The sequence below is a fragment of the Carassius gibelio genome, chromosome B4 (assembly GCF_023724105.1).
Source record: "Carassius gibelio isolate Cgi1373 ecotype wild population from Czech Republic chromosome B4, carGib1.2-hapl.c, whole genome shotgun sequence".
Lineage (NCBI taxonomy): Eukaryota > Metazoa > Chordata > Actinopteri > Cypriniformes > Cyprinidae > Carassius > Carassius gibelio.
The window spans coordinates 19,457,986-19,471,840 of record NC_068399.1 but is presented as its reverse complement, the minus strand read 5'-3'; the positions used below and the strand labels follow the sequence as shown (position 1 = coordinate 19,471,840).

Sequence of the window (13,855 nt, the reverse complement as noted above, 5' to 3'; positions counted from 1 at the left end):
TTATTTGACACCCGATGACACACGCGATCTTTGCATCAATTGTTTGGGTGAAGGTCTTTGAGGAGGCAATCTGCCTGCATTGTGAGCGTTTTTTCAATGGAAAAAGCTCCGCTCTCTTTCGTCTCTCTTCTGAAAGAAAAAAAAGGCAAGCCATCTGTTTCCCGCAGTTCAGGATCTGTCCACGATGAGGCGTGGAAGAAAATGAGCTCTTTAGAATACAGGTGGATCTGTCTGAATGGTTTAAAGAAGGTCTTTCCCTTTCGCGCTAAAAAAAAAAAAAGGGCGGCGGACGAGAGAGAGAGCCTTGGGAGGATGATGTTATATCTTTAACACTTTCTGATACTGAGGTTTGTGCTCTGCTGGGTTTTTACCCAGGAAAAGCAGGAGATATTTGAGGATGGTGAAGAAACTGAGGCTGAGCCTTCTCAATTCTCCTGCCCTGCGTATGTAGAGCTGTTGCAGGTTATTGAGCGAAAATTACCTTTAGACCATAGCCCTCCAGCTCAGGTGAGCCTTTTATTATTTCTGCATGATCTCCATACAGAGATTAAAAAGAAATGAAAGATGCCGTTTTCTTCTCGCATCCATCGGTTTCAGCATGAAATTAATCTGCCGACATCGAGGTAATGCGCAAAAGCGGCTAGGAGGGAATGCCCCCTGTAGGAAGAGCTAAAAATTTTATAAATAATTTATAAATAATTTTTATCTGTGAAATTTTTTTTCTTTCTGCAGGGGAAACATCCTCTCTTAATCTCCCTACTTCCCCATCTAAGCCCCTTCAAAAAATCATCTCGCTTAAATGGCAAGGCATACGCAGTAGCAGGTCAGGCTGTGGCTTTATTACACACAATGCTGGTGCTTCAAGCATATCAGACTGATCTGCTAAGAGACCTGGATAGAGGCAGGGGCCTTTTTCTGATCAGGTAGCTGAGCTGCGCCTCACCACGGATCTCTCTCTGTGCTACCAAACAGGCCGCCTCCGCCATGGGCAGGACTATGGCGGCCATGGTGGCAGCAGAGAGACATCTGTGGATGAACAGACATCGGGAGGAAAGAAAATGCTTTCTGCTCAATGTTCAGGTTTCGCCTTCTGAACTTTTTGGTATTTCTGTTGAGACGGCGATTTGAGAAGTTCAGGGAGACGAAGGCGTGATCTGCTGCTTTATGATCCTTCATTCCATGAAGGTCCAGGTCTGAGCCCAAACAACTTAGGGATCCTGGTCTCGATCTGAGGATCAAAGATGGGCACAGAAGGCTAGTGTCGCAACTCGCGCTCCTCCCCCACCTGCAGGCAGGGGTAAGTGGAATCACGAGGAAGTAAGCAGAACCTAAGGGGTATGATCTAGACGAGGCAGCGTTCTCGTCCGAATCGGAGTGATACCGAGGTATCTACTTGTTCCCTTTGGGAATGTTTAACCCTCTGGAGTCTAAGAGGTTATCAGGAGAAAATAGCCTCATAACGCGTAAATGCGTAAATCAACTTCAGAGGGTTAACTTCTGCTTTTATCCTCCCCTTCCTAATTCCACTGTAACCACCAGCTCTCCACCTGATCAAGGTTAGGTGGAAACCTCTTGCATAACAGTCTCCTATGCTGGACCTATAATGTTTTTATGGTTCTATGCCCATAGCAACCACCTGACTGATGGTCCAGACTAAACTGAGGCGCCCCTTGAGCGGGGCTCCGGTGTAGGAGGGTGGGTGAGTAGATGTAACCCTCTCTGTATATACTTATGTGTATTTAATTGCTGGTGGTTACGTGTCTACCAATAAACTCTGTGAGTTTCCTTTGCAGTGTCCAGTTACAGCGTTTACTAAACATTCGCCAGCAGCAGCCATCTGGCTTCATGTTCCGGTATTAGGCGGCTGAGATCACAGGTTTCTGAGGGAGCCTCCTTGATCATCAGGCCTGGCACAGCACTGCAGGGAATTTCATGGATGTCTGGCCAGGTCACCCCGAGGGGTTTCCTGGCCGCTTAGGGGTGCTGTCACATCTACCGGGAAGAGGAGGTGGCAGTTACAGAAGTCTTCTTGTATATGCTGCCTCAGGTGATGCTCCCCTCGCCCGAGGTTTGTAAAATTGAGCTTACCTCTCCCGTGAGATTCAGCACCTCTGCGATGCTTAGGAACCTTTAAGTACACACGCTAAGCTTTGTGTACTTTCTCAAAACCACATGGTGGTCAGTGTGCACGTGAACACTTTGCGCACTTTCTAAAAATCCACAAGTGGTAAGTTTGCACGCACTCTGCAAACTTTCTGAAATCTTGTATGATAAGGGTTATGCACTTTGCTTCGTTCCCTTTCTTGAGATGATTAGACCTTGGTTCCTTGGGCTCCATTCAGCCAGTGTGTATTTGTTTATACACCTCAAGCATCGCTTCCCTCAACATGAGGGGCTATTTGGTCGATTCTTGTGGTAATTTAGCAGTGCTCCCCTTTTTCCAAATAAAGGGTCGCTTATGAGCAAGCTACTCTGAGCTCGGAGTTCTCTTCTCGTATGAGATGGAGTTCTCTGTTTTTTCCCCAGAGCGTTCCAGTATTGTTTCCATAGATCGAGTTGATGACTCTCAATCATACTGTTTTGAGATGCAACATTCCATCTATGAGCTGCTCTGTCGGAGCGCCACGAGAGCCCCTCCTTAGATCATTATTTTAAAATCCATGCTATGGTAAGTGTGCACATGTAGTCTTTGCACACTTTCTGAAATCCACACTGTGGTAAGTTCGCACGCTAGTATTCTGCGTTCTTTCTAAAATCCTATATGGTGAGGGCTTCGTGTGGTTGCTTCGTGCCCTTTCTTGAGTTGGTAAAAGCCCCGTTCATCTTGGGCACCACTCCACCTATGTATCCTTGGATACCTATCTAAACATGGTGTTTTTTTACTAGAGAACTGTTGAGACAGCTCTTTCAGCAAGCTTATGCGTAAGCTAGCGGTAGCCCCTGTGTGACAGGCAGGACTTGGTGCAAATGCTAGGTTTCTTAGCCATATCCCTTTAAAGGAATCTTTCCTGATTCCAAGCCTTCAGCTCTACCATGGGCCGAGGCCCTAACAATTAAGTTGGGTATGTAGCTTAGGCCTTTTGGCCGTAAGGGGTACTGTCACAGACAGCCATCTAAATGTCCCAGGGGCAACTCCCATGGAAATGGTAGAGTTGGTACATAGTGCTAACCATGATTCTGGCCAACATTCCCCTCATCATGGCGGCGTGGGTATACTTTTCTCCAAAGCGCCCCCTAGAGGACGCAGTTCGAAGTTCCCTCGAAAGGGAACTGTCTCAGGTTACGTATGTAACCATAGTTTCCTGAGTAGGGAACGAGACACTGCGTCCTTTAGCTCCCTGCCATGCTTCCGATTAGAGCTGAAGATCTTTGCCCGAACCCGACGGGACCCGTCGGGACCCGACTGGTTCGGTCGGGTTCGGGCTTAATTTATATCATCTTATGCAGGCTCGGGCCGGGCTCGGGCTTGCGCTCCGGTTTGCGAGGTAAACGAGCGGTCATGTGATGTGTTTCGATTAGCGCGAGAAAGATGCGAAAATGAATGCTGAGCAGGTGTAATGGAGGCTCGCCTCTGGTGATTACGTTTTGGTTGCACCAGCAGGCACCAGCAACTAAAGCAAACTCGTGAGCGAGAAGTGGAAAAGTTTTGACCATGTCTATAATGAGAATAATGAGTGAATAACAGACATGGGGACTTGTGACTTGGTGACTTGGACTCGAGTCGACTCGAGTCGCTATTTTTAGGACTTGAGACTTGACTCGGACTTGGAAGTTAAAGACTCGAGACTTGACTTGACTTGAGAAACGATGACTTGAATGACTTGAGTGTTAATCACATTATGTTTTCAGTTTGAATATAAAAGATATAAATTATTTTTTAATTTTTTTAAATAAAGTTGATTACTCAGCTGGAGCGCAGGCTGAGAATAGCGTCGTGACTGGATCAGGACACTATCATCGGTCATGTCCTCTCTACCTTACGCACACCACGCCCACTTAAATCAGATATCACATCACATCAACATGTCAGCCTGAGAGGTACCGAGGGTCATCGCTTTTGTCTTCAATAGTTCGCACCTAAAAACGCGTGGAAAACGCTAGTCGCGCCGCTTTCTCCTTCTTTCCAAAGCGCTCGGACAGAAGTGCGCCTGGGCGTCTGTCTTTGCTAAGCATCCATGACACGCTCTCTCTCAATGAAGACGCGGAAATTTCAGCAAAGTATAAATGGATTTGCAGCACTAAAAATCGCTCGCAGTAGCTCTGCTACTAAATTCGTTTCAAAATGGCAATCCATATACAGCTATGAACAGCTGTTCCTTCATCTTAGCTGAGCTTTCAACGTTGATACGGGAAAAGGATGAAGCTGATTGGTTAGTTAGTGTCACATGACCTGCGGTGCGCTTGCGGCATTCTGAAAAGTTTAGATGTTTTTAACTCGATGCGGTGCGACGCGCGCGCGTTGCTTCCATTATGAGCGCGCATACCGCGCGCCTACATTGGAAATAAAGAACTTGCGCGCGCAAAATACGTGATGTGAACGGCCCCTAATCATCTGCTAGCAGGCCGTCAAAAAAACGCATTCCAGGGGCGGCGCTAGGGCTGGGCTAAGGGGGCATAAGCCCCGAATATTTTGTTACCTTGTTTTTCTCATAGAGCAAAACAATTAATCAGAAAAACTAATGTAGCTGCCGCGATTACCCAATCATGAGAAGTGCATGAAACAACTTAAAATACGTCATATTTATATTCTGTACTGTGTGTGTATATATATATATATATATATATATATATATATATATATATATATATATATATATATATATATATATATATATATATATATATATATATATACACAGTACAGAATATAAATATGACGTATTTTAAGTTGTTTCATACTTTTTTGTTATGTACAGTACAGACCAAAAGTTTGGACACACCTTCTCATTCAAAGAGTTTTCTTTGTTTTCATGACTATGAAAATTGTAGAGTCACACTGAAGGCATCCAGGGCTATTTGAGCAAGAAGGAGAGTGATGGGGTGCTGCACCAGATGACCTGGCCTCCACAGTCACCGGGCCTGAACCCAATCCAGATGGTTTAGGGGTGAGCTGGACCGCAGACAGAAGGCAAAAGGGCCAACAAGTGCTAAACATCTCTCAGGGAACTCCTTCAAGACTGTTGGAAGACCATTTCAGGTGACTACCTCCTGAAGCTCATCAAGAGAATGCCAAGAGTGTGCAAAGCAGTAATCAAAGCAGAAGATGGCTACTTTGAAGAACCTACAATATGACATATTTCAGTTGTTTCACAGTTTTTTTGTTATGTATATAATTCCACATATGTTAATTCATAGTTTTGATGCCTTCAGTGTGAATCTACAATTTTCATAGTCATGAAAATAAAGAAAACTCTTTGAATGAGAAGGTGTGTCCAAACTTTTGGTCTGTACTGTACATAAAAAAAAAGTATGAAACAATTAAAAATACGTCATATTTATATTCTATACTCTGAGAGAGAGAGAGAGAGAGAGAGAGACAGAGAGGAGAAATGTAACAGTTTAATGTTGTATGTAAACTGTGTTTGAGAGAGAGAGAGAGAGAGAGAGAGAGAGAGAGAGAGAGAGAGGTGTTCAGAGAGGAGTCTGTTGGATGTTTAGCTGTTATTTTTTTTATGGACTCAATGTTGAAAATGTAAAACATTTCAAAAACTGTTGGCAGAAGTGAAAAATAAATAATTTTAAGAAGTTACAATTTTGTTTAATTCCATGATGTATTTTACTGAACATGAGTATTTACAATGCAAATCCAAATTATTTTAATTTACTGACAGTTACTTATATCTTGTCTTTTAACTTTATTAAGATCAGATTCTGCAGGTAAAATAACAATATTAAGGTGACTTGACTTGGACTTGACTTGACATAGCTTGTGACTTGACTTGACTTGACTTGCCCAAGAAAAAAATACTTGGGACTTACTTGAGACTTGAAGGTTAAGACTTGAGACTTACTTGAGACTTGCACATGTGTGACTTGGTCCCATCTCTGGTGAATAATGACGCACCATCAGTGAGCGCAGGAACGCGCTGAAGACATCTACAGTGGATTCAATCATTTTCCTCCACAAAAACATGTAGACCTAGCCTAATCTCTGTGAGTAAAGGTTTTACAAATGATAACTAAATATTCATTGAGTCTTAAATGCATAATGTTGACAGTATTTACGCTAATGTTGGCATTATTCTTTTATAAAATAAAGCAAATCCGGCGGAGCCTTTATCTTAATTTCGTTATTGCCAAATACCCATCTTAATTTAAAATTTATCTTAATTAAAAAAAAATTTAATGACTCGTTTTTATTGGTGCGTTGGTCTATTTATAGGTTAAATGAGCCCATATGTCTAGAATGCTGAGATGTTACGATGTTACAGAGGACTTATTTTATTTCTTTATTCCAACTTCCAAGTGGTCTAGTCTACGTTAGTTATGAGTAAATTATGTTAAAACATGAATAAATTACTCATTGTTGACAAAAGGCAAAAGAGCTGTGTGCGTGCGCACATATGAATAATGTCAGGCTGTAAACGGGTTCGGGCTTTAAAAAAGCTGTCAATTAAAATGTACTTGTCGGGCTCGGGCCGAAACCTGTCGGGCTCGGGTCCTGTCGGGCCTAACTTTTAAGGCCCGATTACAGCTCTACTTCGGATGCAAGCTTCAGACGAAGAAGATAATGACGTGCTCTCCCAGTGCTGATTTATAGTCGCGCTGGTAGTGACATTGGAGGTTGTCGCCGGCCAAAAAGTTGGTGTTTTTTCAATGTATGCTTCAGACACGGGTCACGACGAGGTGTTCCCCAAAGCGCTCCCTAGAGGACGCAGTGTCTCGTTCCCTACTCAGGAAACTATGGTTACATACGTAACCTGAGACAGTTTTTCGATTAATCTGCATTTTTTTAACAAATGATTCAATTATTCAATGACTCATTCGTAAAGGAAATCACTTTCTTCGTTCCTAAATGAATCAGCTCTTTGAACAAATTGACTGAATGAATGATTCAATGACATACACAATGGGCCCTATCATACACCCGGCGCAATGCGTTTCCCGTCCAGCGCCACATTGTTTAATTAGCAAATGCATTTGCGCCCATTTGTGCGATCATGGGCGTGCTAGTCTAAAAAAGAGGTGTGTTCAGGCGCATTGCTGGCACATTGCTATTTTAAAGGGGGGGTGAAATGCTCGTTTTCACTCAATATCCTGTTAATCTTGAGTACCTATAGAGTAGTACTGCATCCTTCATAACTCCAAAAAGTCTTTATTTTTATTATATTTATAAGAGAAAGATAGTCTGTACCGATTTTTCCCGGAAAAACACGAGCGCCTAGAGGCGTGACGTGTGGGCGGAGCTAAAGAATCACGAGCGCCAGTAGGCTTTTGAGTTGAGAGCACGTGGAAGCTGTGACACAGATCCAGAGGCTGAAATTTAACAAGAGCAGCATCAGCAAAGGCGATATGCTATGTGGTATGTACTGAAACTGTATATATTTGCTTAACGGTTTTGGAAAATGACTAAGTTCCACTTTATGTCGTCTTTTTTTTTTTTTTTTTTTAAGCTGTACATGTGGAAAGTGCAGTTTGATGACAACATCGCATGTTGTTTACTTGATGTGCTTACGCGCTGATAGCTAAGTTAACAACACAGAGATATTTGAAGCAGTTTTACTCACCGCATGTGGTTCCAACACACGATCGTGACCCTTTTCCGTTGGGACTGCATTATCCTTAAGAAATAAACGACGTGCAATCCGAAATGCAGGGAACAAACAAAAACACTTGAACAACTCTGTTGATGCTCTGTAAAAATAAACTCCATCCACTGGTCCCTTAATGCTGTTTCTCTTTTGGTAATCTGTGCAGGGTTGTCTTGCCCTGGCAACCAAAAACACACTTCTTTTGTGACTTTTCGCGACGCTCTCGCTCTGATCAGTCTGTGCTCAGCCTCTCAGTGCTCTGCTATACGGGAGCGTGCGCTCTTCCGGCAGAAGAGCGCGCACTTAGGACCCATATAAGGAAATTCCGCTCCATCTAACGTCACACAGAGCCATACTCGAAAAAAACTTTCCGAAACTTGTGACAAACCGGAAGAGGTTTTTTTGGAACAAAAATACTCCTTCAAACGTACAACTTAATTTTTGAAACTTTGTCCATGTTTAGCATGGGAATCCAACTCTTTAACAGTGTAAAAAACTCAGTATGCATGAAATAGCATTTCACCCCCCCTTTAAGGAGCTGAAGATAGACTGCTCAATAGACCAACTCAAACCTAGTCTAAAGTCAATGGCGCAATATTTTTTTGTTATTTAAAGAGTGCTTTGGTATAAAATGTGCCTCTGGGCGGGTCCATGCACAGTGCGTTTTGACTTTGCTTATTACACACAGGGATGCGCATCACACAAACATGCCAAATATTAAAAACAAAAGGATTACAGTGTAAGAAAATATTATTGTGTTGGAATAGAATATTCCTACTTGACTTGCTGCCACTTACTGGTAGTTTCAGATACATTTTTAAAGTACAAATTGAATCATATAAATTGTTTAATATTTATATATTCAAAACTTTATATTTAAAAATTTTATTTCATAACATTGTTATTGTGAAATGCCACCTCTGAGTCTTGTCAAAAAGTCTGTAAATATTCCTTAATGCCACATTTTGCTTTTCTGTGCCATGCAAAGATTAATTGTTGATTCTGATTTTATTTGACTAGTAACTTATTCTTCCTGTTTGTATTTTATTATTTTAACTGCATTGATTGTTACATTTAAGAAAAAAATTATAAAAGTTTATAAATCTGATTTTTTGGCAAAAAAGATGACAGACATTTAATAAAGTTTAATTCTGTCATTGATCAGAAGTTGTTCCTTAAAAAAAAAAATATATATATATTTTTTTTTTAAAGTAGGAGCACAAGTTAAATGTTAAATGTAAGTTAAATGTAAGTCTAAGTCTAATGTTACCTTTTAAAAACTAATTGCAAATGTTTATGCAAAGTGTAAACTATTAAACATAATCTAAAAAAATCATGCAATACTGTACCACTTAATTAGAAGTGCTTTGAGGGCTTAGCTAAGCAGGTCAATTAGAGACTAATACTAATAATTCAGATTTTTTTTAATCATTATTTCATTTCACTAATCAAACTTTTATTTTAAACACAAAATTACTTTTATACACAAGATATCATAAATGACGTTTACATTATAACGTGCAAATTCATACACAAAGTATCTTTAATTTGGCCAGAATTGCAGGTCCCTATATACAGAAAGGTTTAGAAAAATATTAAATAAGTCTATCTATCTATCTATCTATCTATAGCTTGCAAGGGAAGTGTATTTATATAGCACATTTCGTACACAATGGTAATTCAAAGTGCTTTACATAATTAAAAGTAAAATAATCATGAAGAAAAATAATCACAAAAATAAAAAAAGCAATTGAAAAACTTTGAAAATTATTTTAAAAATTTACTTTAAAAATATAAAATGATTTGACATGAAATACAGTGAATACATAAAATACAGTGCAATCAGTTCAGACATTGCCCAGTGCTCATTCAATAAATGCACAGCTAAACAGAATAGTTTTAAGTCTAGATTTAAATGTGGCTAATGTTTTAGCACATCTGATCTCTTCTGGAAGCTGATTCCAACTGCGGGCGACATATTAACTAAAGGCGGACTCCCCTTATGTGTGAACCCTTGGTATTTCTAACTGACTCGATCCTAATGATCTGAGTGGTCTGTTAGATTTATATTCAATGAGCATATCTGCAATATATTTCGGTCCTAGGTCATTTAGTGACGTATATACGAGTAAAAGTACTTTAAAATCAATCCTAAATGTAGCTGGAAGCCAGTGTAAGGACCTGAGGACTGGTGTGATATGCTCAGATTTTCTGGTTCTAGACAGAATCCTGGCAGCAGTGTTCTGGATGAGCTGCAGCTGTCTAATGGTCTTTTTGGGAAGGACGGTGAGGAGACCATTACAATAGTCCACGCTGCTGGTGATAAAGGTAGGAACAAGTTTCTCCAAGTCTTGATTTGAAACAAAACATCTAATTCTTGCAATGTTTTTTTGAGGTGATAGTATGCTGATTTAGTTACTGCTTTGACATGACTACTGAAACTAAGGTCTGTCTCCAGAATCACACCAAGTTTCCTGACTTGATTTTTAGTTGTCTGAACCCTAGAGCCAAGGTATGCATTCACCTTGAACACTTCGTCTTTGTTTCCAAATGCAATGAATGACTTCAGTTTTTTTCCCTGTTTAACCTTGTTTAGCTTTTTCTCTCAAAGTAAATGTAATTATAGTTAATAATTTCCTAAGTTTTACCATCATTTCAAGCCCAAAAGGGGAACAGAGTTGCGTGAGAGACACAGCGATGAAGCTCATATCTGTTTGCAGTACATACGCCATGGATGGTTAAGACAGCGGACTCCACTGTATGACCTTGTCTCTCACTCTCTCTCTCTCTCATACACACACGTGCGATGCACAAAACTCCTTATTTGAAAAGTCAATAGTAAATAGTACTTAAACTAATAACAAAGAAACATACTTACAGTAGCTGATTCAGAAGTGCCAGATTGCGGTAGAAAAGTCAGGATGACCTCCTCTTCTGGGGTCACTTAACGGACATCCATAAAATGCTCTGTTCTTCTGTTGTAAGGAATACTAAATGCATCTACTTTCGGAAGGGCAAATAAAGTGCTTTTGCCTAGATACCCACATCATCTCTCTGACATGACTGCTTCAACACTAACTGAGGTTACTGAAACCTTTTAGAAACTCATGAAACTTCATTATGCACCAAAAGCTTGTAACACTCCAAAGAGAACGGAAAAATTTAAATTGCATCATATGACCCCTTTAAGATCTTTCAGATGAATTCAGTTTAGTCTTGATCTTGACTTGACTTATGAAACATCACCATTAGGCCAAGTCCACTGTATTTACTGTTTAGAGATGTGAGTCTCAAAATGTTTCTGTTCACACAGCAGCTTACAATAGAGGCTTGAATACGGTCTGTATGAGCGTCCAACTGAAGTCAAGCCATATTCTATTTGTGACACACAACTCATATCCACGTCTATGTAAGTTACTGAAACCATGCATGAAACCCCGCAACAGACTAGACGTGTGTGTGCAGAGCAGCTCTTTCAGACTGTAGGACTTGACTGACAAGAAGTTGTCCAGAGCAGTTCCATTCTAAACAGAGTAACCAAACCAAATGGACTTCCATAGTATCAAGTGAGGACCATCAGCTGTTTGGTTACATTCTTCAATATATATATATATATATATATATATATATATATATATATATATATATATATATATATATATTTTTTTTTTTTTTTTTTGATTTGCAAGGCAAATAAAAAAATGCTTCCTCACCACACCAGAATTATTAGTCACATAAATACATTTAAATTTCAGTTACTTTAATCTGAATACTTTAACAGTGTTAACTGCACCCCCGCATGAGTTATTGCAATTAAATGTCAAATAATATTGTATGATCAAAATCAAATAACTAATATTGTTATCCAGTCTTGCTCACTTAGGGGGTTTCAAAACACTATTTAACTACACACCTATGAGGAAGTATAATAAAATCATGTGTTAAACTATCACTGATGGGGTTGTTCTGACTAACTAAAAACTAACGTTGAACATGATTGTTGTGAAATAATCAGAAACGAGCTTAAGAGAAATAAAAACCTGACTTTATTTAAAAAAAAGATAAATTCAAATATTGCTGAATACATTAAAATCATATTTTTTTCAACTTGGTGTGTTAATGCTTTTAAAATGCATTTACTTTGTAGCGGTCTTTCTTGGGATGTTCAGCCCAAGTCAGCCACAACAACAGCCACAAACGTGACCTTACAAAACACAGCATGAAAGCACAGTTTCCATGCCATTCTTAAAAATCTCTATAGCATACCATAAATACACCAAATAAATAAGTCCATAATAAATAATCCTTTGAATATAGGAAAAAAAAACAGATGGCAATACTGCAGAGGAGAGTTTCAGAGTCATATTCTTGGATTGCAGGATTCGAAGAGGTAGTGGAAGAGAATAATCGTCTCTCCGACTGCTTTGTTACGAGTTTTCTGAAGAATACAAATAATTGGTATTAAAGGCATGCAGAAGAACACATTTAATACTGATTCATGTATGAAAATATCGACTTACCTCATATGCCTGTTCACTGGCAGTTTTATAGTTCTTCTCGAATTCCTTAACACGCACATGGTCTACGAAGTCTAAGTTTTCCTGTAAAAATGGAGCGTTTAAGTTAAAAGCACATAACGGCTGGACAGCTGGTTGAAATGATCAAACTGTTTTTGGAAACTTACACAGTGCGGCTTCAAAATGTGTGCAATCCTCTGCAGGTCAGACCTCACAAAACGAATGTGTGGGTATTTTTTATCAACATGCTCATCTGGGTGCAAGATGTGCTTTAGATAGTAATTCAGGATCATGGAGTTGACACAACAAGAACTCTCCTCCTGGAAAAGAGATAATCATCATTTATAGCATTAGTTTAATGCCATAGCACTTTACACTGTTAAAAAATTTTTTTTTTTAATTGTGTAAATACAACAAAGATTCTTGGAGTATGCTTTTTAAGAAAATATAATTGTCTTTTATACTTTAAAATGTTATATTTAAAACAATGTTGCTTGTTTCTTTGCAGTTAATTGTGAAATTTACTATCAATTTCGAAGTGAAAATTGTTTCACCACCAATAAGAAATCAATCTGAAATCCAATCTAATCAAATGTGATTGATTATTTATTTGATTAGTCTCTCACATATTAGTCAAAATTGTTCTAATGAATAAATAACGGCTATAGTAGCAAAAGAATAAGTATTAGCATATTAAGTAGTAATAGCTATTGAATAGATACTACATACTCCAAAAGACCAAAATAATCAAAAATAATCTAACAAAGACTAATCACTATTGGCAAAAGTGCAAATAAGTCGCTGCAATAATTTCAGGAAAAGGACACAAACCTGTCACTGGTGTGGTACCCTACTATTGATGTGTATACTTTAGCTACTAACAGGCACCATTTAAGTGTAAAGAAATTGCAAAAATGTACCACCATAGTGACAGGTTTCTATATTGGTTATGATTTAAAGCACATACTTTTAGCATAACCTCGGAGAACACTGGAAGCAGTCTTGTCTCGTGGTCTGTATCTTCCATCTGTGCCTGTGAGGGTTAATAAGCATACATGTTATACATTGTATTTTTAAGAAACTGATATATTTATACAATTGTTCCAACTGAATAAACGATAGGCTACGTACATGTTTAGTCATTATGAAGAGGTTGTTCCAGGTGGAGGAGCTGTCTAGAGGTCTGGGGCGCGGGCGCGTGAGGTGCATCGCGTGGCCGCGCAGAAGGCAGCAGCAGCACATCAGAGCAAGCAAAGTCAGGAACTTCATCCTTCAGGTAGACGTCTGGATTCAGTGGGGTTTCCTCTTAGGTGTGTTGTTGTTCCTCGCAGACGAGATTTGGAGTGCATGTTGTGACTCTTGAGCTTTTATATTCTCCTTCTTTGTCCCAGTTATTACCCCTACGTCACTGTGGTATCGTCTCTTCACCTTTGGCGTAATACCCCAACCACTGCACCTGAGTTTATCAGGTCAAGCGGATCTCAAGTGCATGCTTCATAATCGCTGACTGTTATGATTGCATCGGAAATTCGCACCGTTTATTGTCTGACAGAAATAAAGCTGCCAATAATTACTGCAATAAGAACA

The 13,855-nt window shown here is 39.5% G+C and overlaps 1 protein-coding gene across 1 annotated transcript; it reads right to left on the bottom strand.

Annotated features, from left to right (window-relative positions):
* Positions 1 to 11,811: 11,811 nt before the first annotated feature.
* On the bottom strand, positions 11,812 to 13,697 carry il22 (interleukin 22). Its single transcript, XM_052555178.1, has 5 exons — positions 13,400 to 13,697; positions 13,236 to 13,301; positions 12,436 to 12,588; positions 12,272 to 12,352; positions 11,812 to 12,189 (listed from the first exon to the last, which is right to left on the bottom strand). The coding sequence occupies exons 1-5, from the start codon at positions 13,535 to 13,537 to the stop codon at positions 12,112 to 12,114; spliced, it is 516 nt and encodes a 171-aa protein (XP_052411138.1). The 5' UTR covers positions 13,538 to 13,697; the 3' UTR covers positions 11,812 to 12,111.
* Between the last annotated feature and the right edge of the window lie 158 nt (positions 13,698 to 13,855).